The following is a 13,733-nucleotide window of genomic DNA, read 5'->3' as shown; positions in this document are numbered from 1 at the left end:
CTTGTGTGCAACTCTGGTGGCTGGGAGCAAACTGCAAGTTCATACAAGAGAATCACCTCCTTTAGTCAGTTTTAAGAAACAACCCAAGACACAATTTTATACACTTGCTTCTGTTATGGCTGATGGTTTGTTGCTTGCTCGTAAAGGACGTTACCCATCAGTTCTGTCTGTTTTTTTGCTCTCTTATTTTCTGTGACACACTGACACCTAGCAATTCGTATGTGAAGGATGCCATATAAATACATTTACAGATACATTCTAATATATGTTAGTGTCAAAGATATTGTATTTTTTACACTTTACTGTGGCAAAAGATTGAAACCTTTGTATTACATTGCCAATTTCAGACTTCAGCTAAGACATGCGAATAAAAATCGCAAATAATATTTCACTATAACAATGCTAGACTACCGTAATACTAAAGCTTTTCCGGCAAAAACAGTCAGAATATTTGATTTTTGTTTACTAATATGAAATACATACTTTGCAGCAACATCCATGCTTAAAAGATCCAGATGTTGTTTTTGTTTTTTCAGTGCCGAGCAACATCATAAAGTAACCTATAGCTGGATTTTTATTTCAGAAGAAGCAGAAGAATGCGAGTTTCCCTTACTCTTCAATGTGAATATGAGTTCATTTTGACTATCAGTAATGCATAACAGAGTGCTAAAATCCACTTTAATGCACTCTGAAATCTGTGTCTTCACTCTGAGAAATCCATCATGCAAATGCAGTAAAATTTCCTTTTTTTCAATCTGAGGCAGAAGTCTGGCTCTATCATTTTAATTGCACTTGGAAGTGTGTTTTCACAAGGAGCAGGTTTATTTATTAGACTCAGAATGAAAACTAAAATAAAAGTAACTGTTTTGTACAGTTTTTTTTATAATCTATTGCTTTTTTTATATATAAAATAGGTTAGTCTCATTCCTAATAAACTTTATGACCACAGAGGTGACCCTTTATTTAAAAAAGGTAAAGATTAGCAATACTCAAAGTATCTTTAATATATTTTCTCAATAACTTAACTTGAATGAACATCTTCACTATTAAATGCTAGCCCTATTTTCTTAAAAATACTTCTTGTACTCTCATATTATGAAAATGTGTTCAAAGAAAAATGTGTGGTTGCTCAATTAATTCTAAAAATGGAAGTAGACTATGATATTAGGAGATATATGTTCACTTTGACCTGATGATTACCATCAGCAGCACATTTTAACAATCTGGGGAGCTTGTTATTGTCTGTCGACTGAGTAACCAAGTGAGACAACATCGTCTGATGTTCTGGTCACAAACTCGAGAAAGTTCATCAGCGGCAGCAAGGACGCAGGGTGGAGAGAATGAGAGCAAAGCATGTTATCACATAATGACAGTGCTGCTTCTCCAGGAATAGCTGGAGCAAAACAGAGAGCAAGAGGCCAGTGGAAAACCACCGATGGAAGGAAGTTTCAATTCTTTTTATACAACTGGCTTTTATTCTGCCTTCATCATCATGTACAAACTTTTGAAATAATAATAAAGCTTCATGACTGTAGCTGCTTTAGTTGTGTTTGAAGGTCAAATGAAATTCAGCTTTATATATAGCCGAGCTTTTAAGTACTTAGAGTCCAGAACTTTAAATACAGGCACTGGAATAGCTTAAAAGGACAAATGTTTTATGAGTACAGCATTGTTCAAAGGTGCCCTCGGCCACTGGCAGGCAGAGCTTTTGCATTGCAGATAATAAGCATGAATCCACATAAAAAGACTTGGTATAGGAGGAGCAGAGACTCAAAGTGAAGCTGTCACAGAGCGGTGTATAGCCGTGCTGAACTGCCAACCACAGGAATGGCCTATTTTTGGAAAGTTCTTCTCCTCTTCAAGAAGAAAGCGCAGCTCGCCTCCTCACTGAGCGTCCAGGATGTCTGTGGTTAGGATGTCTGGTTTGTCACTCGGGCTCTGTGATGCGTCCACTGACCAGGAAGAGGGGGTGACCTGATTATAGAGGACGTCCTGAGAGCCAAAGAGCAGTGGCTCTTTCAGATTGCGCATGTACATGAGGAACAGATTGAGGGCCACCATGGCGAGGAGCGGGAAGATGGTCAGACCCGAGCCAAAGCCTCGCCAAGAGCTGCACGTGTTCAGGCCGGCCCAGTAAACGAGCCTGGGGAGAATTAAAAACAAAAAAAGAGCAGCAAACAGGAAATCAGCTGGAGTTCAAATCTCTGCAACAAACATTGACAGCTCCTCTGATGGATCACGATTACAAGCAAAGGCACCGTCACTTACGTTAGGTCAAGGTTTATCTTCAGGAAATTCAGTCTCATGAGGAAGCATTAATTCAATCTGTCATGGAAAATCGTCTCTCCAAACAAGTCTGCTCACATCCAGAGCAATATTTTAAGGCTCAAATACTATTCCTACACCAGTCAACCTTTGCGTGACACGTCAGCAACCACAGGAGTTGTTTAACACCATAGTAAAGCTAAACACACACACACACACACACACACACACACACACACACACACACACACACACGGTATATTATTATTACTTTCTAACAATGATAGCGCCACCATTGTTTCAAGTACTTGCCTTTCCCAAAAATCCAAAATCTTGATAAAACCTGCTTGGAATAAATGAGTTTTTATTATTTTCACGACCTGAAAACTGAGAGAGAACTTAACATTTAGGACTTGGTCAGAAACACTAACCACAAATTATCACATGCATATAATAACACAGCATCCCTCGTCCTTGTGTACCTTTTCCTGAGAGTCCATTTATAAAATTGCCAAATATTTATGCTCTCACTGAGTTTTAGCTGCATTCATGTTTACTCGGGCCAGAGTTTGAAGCTCTGCGTGGCCCTCCAATTCCCTGCCAAAGCTTCTCTCTGGCTTTGGTAATGACAGTGGTGGAGTTTGTTTTTAGCCACGTTAGCGGCCTTGCTCCACAGACAGCAGTGTCAGTCCGTCAGTCAGCAGCTTTAGACTGAAATAACTGGGCGTTTCACATGTGGATGAAGTTTATGGAGTTTTAGTGAGGTTCGGTGTCGTCATCGGCAGGACAAATTTTGCACTTACTAAGTAAAATATGGTGACAGAGAAATGCCAGCAGTCATCAGAAATGTCAAATCACTGCAACATTTAAAACAAACAATTATTTCTCCCTGAGCCCCTGATGTTTCTCATCTATGATTTAAAAACGTTTTCAGGGGTAGGACAAAGCAAGATGGTAAACATGACAAATACTCACTAGCATGGGATAACGAAGTACAAATAACTAGTAATTTTATATTCAATTTTCAAGACAACCTTCAATTTTCAACATGCCAGTTCATAAACACACAAAAGTGTACTATTTACTCCTACAGCTTATGCTTTCAGTCCCAGACTCTGCCTCTTTCAAGTGTCTGTGGACTAAACACCAGCGCAGATGTTACTTCAGATTGAGATAAAACACTCCAACTGCTGTGTTAATATGACCACCAAAGTTCAGAAAAATAGTAAATTTTAACAAGAAGGCCTAATGTCAATTCTGAGCATTCCTTTGCACCATTTCCATGTTTTCCCTGTATCTATGATGAATCTCGCGGTCCAGGCATGTGAGTGAACACTTGTCTGTCTCTCGGTTGACTGATGGTGTGTCCAGGACGTACCCCGCTCATCACATGCAGTCAGCCAGGACTGACTCTATTCCTATGGCCTAAATTAATGCCAACATTTTTTCTGGGGCAGAGCAGAGAAAATAGGAAAACATTCAATTGAGAGAAATTACTGAAGCTGTGAAAGATATGTGGAAAATTTCTTACACTTCGTTTTTCTTTTAGTCTTTGATGCTGTTTCAGAGGGTGCATACAAGTTGAATCAGTTCTCTTACCAATTTTTTTTTTTTTTGGTTTTGTCTTATCTTGTAAGATTTAGCTCACATTTAGGATAATAACCTTTCATCACCTCTATCACACGGTGCCATTCTAAAATCAGCATGTGAATCACTGTGATCTGTGTTTCTGGTCCTGAAGGACCTGTTATTAAACCAGGCCAGGCTCAGTTTGATCTCATTAGCTCCGAGTGGTTTTATAAGGCCATTTTTAATGAAAAAAGTAAAGAAAAGAAAAAAAAAAACTGCTCTGGTTCAGATTTTAAATCTCACCTTCCAATGATAAACATGGCGACCAGTATGGGGACCAGTTTCAGCTGGTCTTGGGGCAGTAAAGCAGCCATCACTACGAGGTTGAGGATGTAAAGGAGCAGCTGTTGCGAGGAAGCTGTGACAAAGTGCTGCTGCACAGCACATCTTCTTGGAGGCAGCTCCTGCAGACTGAAGGAGCCAGAGCAGAACTGGCATGTTGCACCCAAGAGCATCGCTGTGAGGGATAAAACAGCAGTGAATCAGTTAGTATCTTGAATCTGGGCCATCTTTCCAGAAACAGCTCTCCATTTCAGGCAAGGCTGTCTGACGGCACACTTTGTTTTTACAATTTTCTTCATTTGAATACAGCAACTGCCAGCTCAATGGCTCACATGCAAATATCCCTCACTGGTATCAGCTTGATAAAACGGAGAAAGGAACACTGACAACGCTGCATTTATATTGGATGTTTTGGCCACCTGTATTGTTACTACTAGTCACCCAGGTTGGGAAGTGATTAAAATGAACAATTAGGCTACAGCCTGAGAGATGAGACACAGCCAGCCACTTATTGTAGTTTCCATTTAAAGCTGTGTAAAGGAGAAGGAAATTATGCTCCTCTCCAGAGGCCCAGGGAGACATCTGTTGCGTTGAGGGTGAAAGCATGTGAAATTAAAGGGGACAGGAGACACTGAAACATTCCAGGACGAGGCAGCCAGACAAACCAAATCCGCCGTTAATCTTTATCTTTCATTTGAGGCGGTCTTTTGGCAGTTTCTGAACGTCACTGTGCAGGTGTGTGAAGCCTACCGAGCAGGATGGGGATGGCAGCCACAACACAGCAGCAGAGGGTGAAAACGATGCGGCTGCTCACGTCGGGGCAGTCTGGGGGTCTGATGGGGACGTAGAAATAGAGTGCATAGAAGATCCCAGCCGAGCACAGAAGAGCGGCCAACACCGAGAGGAACGCCGGCACTCGGCCGCTCTGACAGCATTTACACTGACAGCAGAGGCAGCAGCATTGACCCCGATCCGCAGCCTCCTCTGTGGCCTGGCTAGTCTGTCCCTGCCCCTGTAAGCTCCACACGGCCAGCTCCACGCTCTCCTGTGGCGGGCCTATCAGGGGCCGGCCCTCGTCCACAGTACAGTCCAGGTTGGTAGATTCTGGACTCCAGCGCGGCCTGTCTGTGCCATTGGGAATGTCTCCCTCAGACGCCAGGGTTGGAGAGCCGATGCAGTTTTCCGTGGAGGCGTCCAAATGATGCGTTGTGACGATCGGACCGGAAAGGGGATGATCCAGCTCCCCCTCCTCTGTTTGATCCGCTCGAGGCCCCTCGGCAAGAGCGACGCTGAGCTGCTGGTGGCCGGGAGCTGAGCCTGTTCAAACCAGAGCACACTTCAATACACGATGCACAGCCTGACACTGACAGCCATCAACAACTTACAGTCATTATCTCCAAAATGAAAACCTTGGTCTTCAACACCAGGCATGCTCTCTTACACATCTATTTAACTAATTGCTATAAAAAGTATCCAAATCAGAATTTAGAATTATTTCTGATGAGGAGGCTTTTTGACATCTGTCATGTTTGTGACAAGTGACAAAAAAGTTGAGACAGCATTAATGAGGTTGTGTTTCACCACAAACAAAATGTGAATGTGAATACATGAGCAAGGTGAAACATTTCTGAAGAAATTTCCCGAGTGCCACTGCAGGTCCTGCTGTCTGAATTATTACACTCTAAAAATGGGAGGCAATAGAGATGCCTCCGCATATTGGTGCTGGATTAAGACGGAGGCTCCTTAATCAACCAGTCAGCTGCTATAAATGCCAGACTGGTTGCCAGAGTGATCAGAGCCACTCAGTGGAGGCATATGATCACGGCCGTCCCCATTAGAGAGAGCGAGGCTGAGTAGATTTAAAGGGCCTCAAACAGACGCTCACTATTATTACCTTGTGAAATGTTTCTTCACACCCTGCGCAGCTCTGTGCTCTGTGCTCTAGATCTTGAATCTCACATCTATGTGGATGAAACATTGTGGGATAAACCTCATGGCACTTTGGGTCGATACAGCATGCATCATTGTATGAAAAACAGTATATTAAAAACTTAAAAAAAAAACTTGAATCACGTGAAAAACCTAGGTTTGCCTAAAAGATTTAGATTCTAACATGTTTATACTCTTAGTGACATTTCAACCTAATAGTAAAAAATGTCCGACATTTTATCACTAAAATGACTCAGATGGACATATTTCTTTTGTTCCCAGAAACATGATAACTGTTTCTTTGTGTTATTTCAGAGATTTTGTAAAAAATATTTTTAAAAAAGTAATGGAACACTTTTCTGACGGAGTTGCATATTTGGTCTAATTTTCTGGGGTCGTTTCAAATCTGCAACATGTATGAAAAGTTTAGAATTAGAAGAAAGAAAAGAGGAAAAAAACATAATTTACCCTATTTGATATCACTGGTGCCTTAAAGAAGTAGTAAAGAAACTGATTCAGGGCAGCAGAACTTTTTTAGAAAACTGCTTTAAAGTTCTGTATTGTTTGAATATCACAAACATGTGAATCTTCTACAGACTTACATAAAGTTATTCAGTCCAAACGGCCATCTTTCATAATACTTTATGCATTTGGGGCGGCTGAAGGCTGGAGCCGATCCAAGCTAATCTCTTTCAACTTTTAAAAGTGAAGATATCTTTGTGCTTTACCAATATTCCTATTTCACACTCAGAATAAGGTAAATAAAGGAAATACCCAAAGTAATAGTTCCCTAAAACCAAAGTCAACTAACAAAAGAGAAAAAATTTGCAAAAGGTCTTTACCAGTTTCTGAAAAAATGAACAGTTTGAAGAGTCAGTCTGAAACATTCCTCAAAACATAATCTTTTCCTTTTATACATGAACGATATTTCAGAGCTCGTACAGTTTTACAGTGAGTCAATCAATGGTTCGACTTATATCAGATTTTTGTTCTTTACAAGTGCCTGATCTTTGAAAAAGAGCGTACATACACCTCTGCTTTTGGGTGAAACATATTCACATTTTGTTCACAACAAATAGAGAAAAACTGCTTGGTGACTGCTGTCGGTTTTTTTCGCCTTCATTAAAAAGAAGAAAGACACTGTAGTTCTTAGTGCACTCACTCTGAGCTGCAAAAACTCACCAAGAAATACCCTGTTCACTCCTGACTGATTAAACTTCACTGAGAGCCGCACCAGCTGAGCTGCCTTTTAGGTTTCATGCTGAATTTATTCAAAGCAATCCAACAGAACAAGCTGATGAATAACATTTTGCATTTATCAGGGTAGCTTGTGCAGAAATTGTTCAAACGACTAAAATTGAGCAAACAAAAGGATTTGGTCCAGTATGTGAAAATATCCAGACCCCCTTTAGCTGCAGGCCTTTGTAAAAACATCCATTAAACACCAGGAGTCACCGGGAATATTTGTGCCGGTGTTTCATTCCCACCGAAACAATGTTTTTTTCCAACCCCATACTGCTTTTATATGTCTTCCCCTGCACCACAAGCCACTTCCAAGAGCCGTATAAAGTATTTAAAGGGTCCAACAACATGTACACACTAATGGTCTTGGCGTTGATTTCATCCACAGCTGCTGCAGGTAAAAGAAAAAGTCCTCAATTCCTATTTTAAAAACTGTGTGAACTGATTATTAGCTGTAGTTCTGCTTTAGTCTGTCATGACTCAGTCTGAACTCACTTTTGGATCCAGCACTAAACTCGAGTTCTGCTTCAGTCCCTGCTAATTTGCTCAGATCCAACAGACCCACAGTAAAAAGCAGCAGTAATAACTCACTCCTGGGCTGATCCGTCATTGGTGGCGGTTCAAGGGAGCGCTGGGAGCCGGAGACCGAGTGGGAGGACGAGTGCAGCTCCTCCACCGAGGATTCAGGGCTGTCCGACACCGGAGCCAAGGAGATCTGAGTGTCCAGGTCCAGGAAAGGGGAGAAGGAGAGCCTGGCCGGGTCGATGTCCTGCAGCTGGTTGATGATATCGCTGATGGACTCCTTCATGCTGTCGAGCTCCTTCGCATTTTGCCGGGCAGTGGCCTGAAGCCCCGAGGTGCTCATAGTCACACAAACTGAGAGAAAGCAGGCAGAGTTTCAGACGAATGCCAGACCGAAGCCGGTAAAAATCACCAAACAAGGAACACGCACAGAGAAAATGGCCTCGTGAAGCGTCTCACAGAGTTCCATGTTGAATTTCTATAAAAGGGGGTCACAGCTATTTATTTTAACATCAGCCTCTGAGACTGTTGTTGCAGGCTGTTGTTGCAACCACAACAATTATCTGGATTTCTCATCAATGAAATCCAATAGAATCGACATTAGAGGCTTAAACAAACTATATTTCGTTTTTATTTGGTGTTTTCCTTCATTTTACAGGCTGTACACTCATATAATTTTTCCTTGGTCCTCATTTACTTTCCACCTTAAACACTCGTTATAAATCAACATGGTCCTTTCTCATATCTGTTTGCATTGACAAGGACAGCGTAGATTATTCTGCTAGAAATGCTTAGAAAGCAAAACCTTATCATCACTTTACATGGACTGATGTCGAGCGCGCAACATTTTCAGAGGAAATGAGCTTTTCACGAGAACAAAGGAAATTAATATTATTATTCTATGGACACAGTCGCCACTGACAGGATGTCAGAGTTTATCTTCCCCTCAGAGGTATTGTTTTCTCAGCAGGTTTGAGCTGTTTAGCTAAACTTTAAAACATTGTCTCTCACAGTATCAACAGACAGTAAGTGTGCATGTGACGATGACGATTGTCTGTTTGGCTGCTCCCATTCACAGGAGTCATGACAGCAAAGTCGATGCAACCTGCTCTTCTGGCTACTTTTCACAACGGATTCGCTTCCTGTCTCAACTGCGATTCAAACTGCGGGTCTCCCACCGCAGGAAGAGACTTAACCTGCTGTTCCAGCAGAACACGTGGCGGCCTGTTGGCAATCAAATTTATGTTTCACTACATATTATGGGGTTAATGACATATTAAATCAGTCAACAATGTGGCAGTTAGATTGTGGAGTTTTGAATTGTTAATTAAATTTGAATTCCTCATATTCAGACAATTCTGAAATCAGATGTCTTTTGGTCAATACGATATGATATGAGATCCAGCAGAGTTCCAGTAAAAAATACAACTTTAGCAACCATGGAGATTAACTTAAAATAAGAAAAGACATCGAATGTGTTAAATTGCTCTCAGCCTTAATGCTGAGCGATGACGGACTTCCTGCCTCAGCATTTCTGTACTATTTGGATTATTGTCAGCTTCTATTAATACAGTAGTTTTAATTCACAAATTTTGACAGCTTATTTCTGACTCCACGGTCACGAGTAGAGAGAGTGTTTTATAAAGGTGTTTAGCAGGCGTCTGAATGTCTGAACATGCATTATTGTAGTTCAAACTACAGAATTGAGAAAACAAATTTTCCTGCTATTTAACAAGAAAAGAGGAGAAAAAGCATTTGACTGCAAGAAAAAAAGAAACGTTAAAAAAAAAAGATCATTCTAATGAAGTCAGTGATTTTAAAATGAATATTTTTTAGTAAAACAAAAAATCATTACAAAGGAGCCACAATAAAAAGAGAAAATGTTTTAGGACCAACAGCAGATAATATGTGACTGCTGCTCTTTGCTCTTTTAGGAAAGTGAGTATGCAGGGGGAAAAAAAATCCCTTTCTTTAAGCCCGTCAAAGGTGATGTCTGTTAAATGCTTGGAGTTCGGTGACATATGGTCATGATGCCATGAGGGATCAAACCGCTGTCCTTAGGACTGGATGGCAACCCTCTCCTAACTGAACCACAGCTTTCTGGAAGCAGGCCATTCAAAGAAAACTATACTTGGCATGAGGCCAGCAGTGCCACAGGAGTGAGTTCAGATATAAACGCAGTGGCGTTCTTAGGCCTATTCGGAAGACCCCCTAAATAATTTGGTGTTTTTTTATATCACATAACCGTTCATTATTTACTTATATATGATCAATAATCTGTCCGTTTATCTTCACTTCTTAGCCAGAGAAAGCCCTTCAGTAAACACATTCCACTTGTTTATATAGAGAATGACCACAACGCTGTAATTCCAGTCCAGGTTTTCCCTGTGACCTTGCTGTCAGACCCTGCAGGCTGCAGCGCCTTTAGAGCCGAATAAAACAGCATGAGGAGAAGAACGTGGAGGATGGATGAAAGATGGATATAAGAAAGTTTTTCAAGAAAGTAAGTATTGATCAGTGCTGATAGTAACAGCTGTTTGAAAAATAAAAACCTGGTTTTAACATTATAAACCAGGGTTCTCAATGTTTTGGATCCAGGGACCTCTTACAGGAGAGAACATTTTTCAAGGACTCCTCATAATCCTCATGTTAATTAAACACGATTTGCCATTTGTAACCCTAAATTCCAAATTAATTATCTATTTTTTGAATGTTCACATCTAAATATTTCAGATTTTTGCAGTCGAAATGAATTAAACTGAATTGAATTTCAGTAATGGCAATACTGTTTCTATAAATTTGAACACAGGTGAACATTTATTGAAGCTACACTTCAAAGCATTTAGAATTTGCAGCTATTGCAGCTTTCAGAACATGAGCAGTGCTGTAATGTGAATGTTATGTTCTAGTCAGGCAGGTCAGAGGTCAGCTCACATGTTCCAGTGGGGTCCTGGAGTCACAGCAGGCTGCAGAAAGTTAAAGAGTTAACCAGGTAGTGTGAGCAGTGAGATGTTCTGTGCAGCAGCTGTTAATAAAGTGTGGAGTTCTAAAGATTCTTTTTTTCATCTTTGAGTTACTACAAACAGTTTGAACACATACTCAGTCCTGATGCACCCAGTTTATTGAACAAACAGCTCAAACCCTTCTGAAGTGGTTCAACACTTATCGTCACTTCTATGAATCTTTGGCAGAAAACTGACAAACGTATAAGTTGTAGTCATCCAGTAAATATATGTAACTAATCTTATCAAACACAACTCAGTCACATCACTAACAGGTTAAATTAGTGAGAAGGATGAGCCTGTTTCTCATGACACAGTTTGTCTACTCTGGAGTGACGGATGAGAAATAGATTCAAAGATCCTCCTTACCCACTAAATCAGAAGCTGTCTGGGCTGTTTCTGATGTTACAACCAAAATTCACCATTCTTGTTTTTTGGCTAATCTATTCCTCACTCTTTCATTGAAAAAAACTCCTCTGTTTAGTGATTGATCTCTGGGTTCTTGATAATCGGTTCCTGCTTTAACTCGGTGGCTTCAGGGCTTCATTTGTCAACAGCTGGAGACTCTCCACACATCTTTTTCTCCTGTCTCTGTTCTCAGTGAAACCAAACTCCAGATAATGGTCGTGATATCTCCTCAGTTAGACTGGTTTAGACTCAGCACCACTTGGTGATGAGGACTGATTTAAATGTTTCCATGGTCACTGTCTAGAAACACCGAGCCACAGCAGGAGCTGTGGGTGATACGGGTAAAGATCACAGTTTCCGTGATACATATCAATCATGTCAGAGCTTCTACTGGTCCATAGGTAAGAGGTGAGCGGGAGGAATTAGTTTGTTTTATTGGTGCATTTCTACCCATATGTAGAAATACATTTTTCTTTTACTTATACAATGTGGCTGCTAATTTATTTTTTTAAGAAATGATGCTGCAAACATGCTCTTAGTGTGCATACCTATATTTGTTTTTGTACTGTATTAAAAAAAAGAAAGAATAATGAATCATTTATCAGTCTTTGATAGCTGTAAAGTCTTGTGCTCGTGCTCTACGTTCGCTCACAACCTGTGCATCTCCTGAGGTCTAAGCCCCCCAGTCCTCGAAACCTCGTGACGCCCCTGTACAAATGCATCTGATTTACTCTATGTTCCTGAGAGGTGACGGTGGTGCTTGACTTTGATTTGGAAACGCATGCAACTGAAGGGATACGGAGATCAGAGGTGGCGTGGTTGCCCCCCCCCCCCCCCGTTTTATTACAGCTGCAGGTAATAATCTCTCGGATGCAGAGTGATGCAGAGTCGCTGCGATTAGAAAGCAATGCATGCGCTGCAGCATAATGCACGCTCTTAGTATTAAGCTTGTTTCTTTGTACGAGCATTTTCTCGATTTCATTCAGATTCTGATTGATGGTTAGAGTAAAAGTAACCTTTCACGTGTTGCATACCTCCTGTGGCCGCATCGCTCTAAAAATGCGCAAAAAAAGCACGATTTTTGATGAAAGGCTTTTCTTCTTCTTCTTCTTCGTCTTCTTCTTTTTCTTCTTTTCTTTGGCGAGCAAGTAAAATGACACCAGTAGCGCTTCATTGTCGTGCTGCCTGTCTGTGGGCAGTTTCAGACACCACCTCAACATCTGCAGAGTGGATTTGGAGCGTTTTCTTGTGGATGTAATTGGCGCATATCCAACTGTAGCCCAGAGGCAACAATGCAAACTCCACCGCCTCTACAATCTTCCTCCAAATAAACCCGGGCTTTACCTTGTACAGACTGCAATTAGGATCCACTGGACTTTTCGGTCGGAGGGCAGTAACTCTCTGTGGTTATCGGAGCTGGCATGGATGAGGAAAGGCGCGCGTAGGGGGGTCAATGTGCTTTTACTCCCCGCTGAAAAATAACTTTCCCCCCGCTGCTGAGCAACTCTCTCAAACACAAACTTTTGCACAATTCCTCCTCCGTGGATCAAGTCAAGTCTTTTCCTGCCTGTTTCAGGGCATTACCAGCAGGAAATGCCACATTCATTGATAAATAAATCAAAGGAGACCGAAACGCACCCGAGTCCGCGCGAAGCTGTGCGTAAAAGACACACGAGCCATTCAGAAGTCCTCATTAAGCAGCAATTCAAGCATAGCTTTAAATTACATAGTGAAGCGTGGCTTTAAGTCTATTCATTAAATTCCCGGTTGTGCATCTTAATGAATTACAAAGATTTCCATCATAAATGAACTTACTTTGGTGAAAGTTGGAGTATTTTGTTGAGTTCGCTCCTCTCGCAGTTAAAAAATAAAACCCTCCGTTCCTTCTCTGCCTTTCTTCCCTCCCCCTCCGTTCGCTTTTTGTCTTCCAGGATCCTGAACTTCTGAATCAAATTTCAGGACGGACAAAATACTAGGCTTTTCCTCCGCCCACACAAGGTTTTTTTTTTCTTCTTCTTCTTGGGTACCATGTCAAACACCATATGGAGCAAATAAAGCCAGAGGAGCAGCAGCAGGAGAGGAGGAGGAGGAGGAGACAGTTACTTTCAGTTTACCCCCGAATTCAACATTACCAATCACATTCATTATAAACACAAGTTTGTCTAAACAGGACAGTAAACATTTACACTCAAACTAAACTTCGGTGAGCCGTTCATCTCCTGTAGAGGGTGAGTGTGTGTACTGCTGTGCAGCTTCTCATGAAACCAAGGAGCTTTTCACATTTGTATTTTTAACTTCTGTTAAAAAGAAGAGTTTCTCCTGAGGCAACGTTGTTTGTGAAGAACAGTGTGTGTGTGTTTTTTCCCATTGTGTAAATACTAATGAGATTTCCAAGCACCCTCATGGTTATCCTCAAATTGATGTTAAATATATCTATGAGTCATAGGATTGTAT

The 13,733-nt window shown here is 41.2% G+C and overlaps 1 protein-coding gene across 1 annotated transcript; it reads right to left on the bottom strand.

Moving 5' to 3' along the window:
* Nucleotides 1-1,386: 1,386 nt before the first annotated feature.
* Nucleotides 1,387-13,281, bottom strand: LOC115381626 (uncharacterized). Its single transcript, XM_030083119.1, has 5 exons — nucleotides 13,095-13,281; nucleotides 7,939-8,223; nucleotides 4,927-5,493; nucleotides 4,138-4,351; nucleotides 1,387-2,143 (listed from the first exon to the last, which is right to left on the bottom strand). The coding sequence occupies exons 2-5, from the start codon at nucleotides 8,210-8,212 to the stop codon at nucleotides 1,885-1,887; spliced, it is 1,314 nt and encodes a 437-aa protein (XP_029938979.1). The 5' UTR covers nucleotides 8,213-8,223; nucleotides 13,095-13,281; the 3' UTR covers nucleotides 1,387-1,884.
* Between the last annotated feature and the right edge of the window lie 452 nt (nucleotides 13,282-13,733).

This window comes from Salarias fasciatus, chromosome 23 (genome assembly GCF_902148845.1).
Source record: "Salarias fasciatus chromosome 23, fSalaFa1.1, whole genome shotgun sequence".
Taxonomy (NCBI): Eukaryota; Metazoa; Chordata; class Actinopteri; order Blenniiformes; family Blenniidae; genus Salarias; species Salarias fasciatus.
This window is presented reverse-complemented; position numbering and strand designations above follow the sequence as displayed.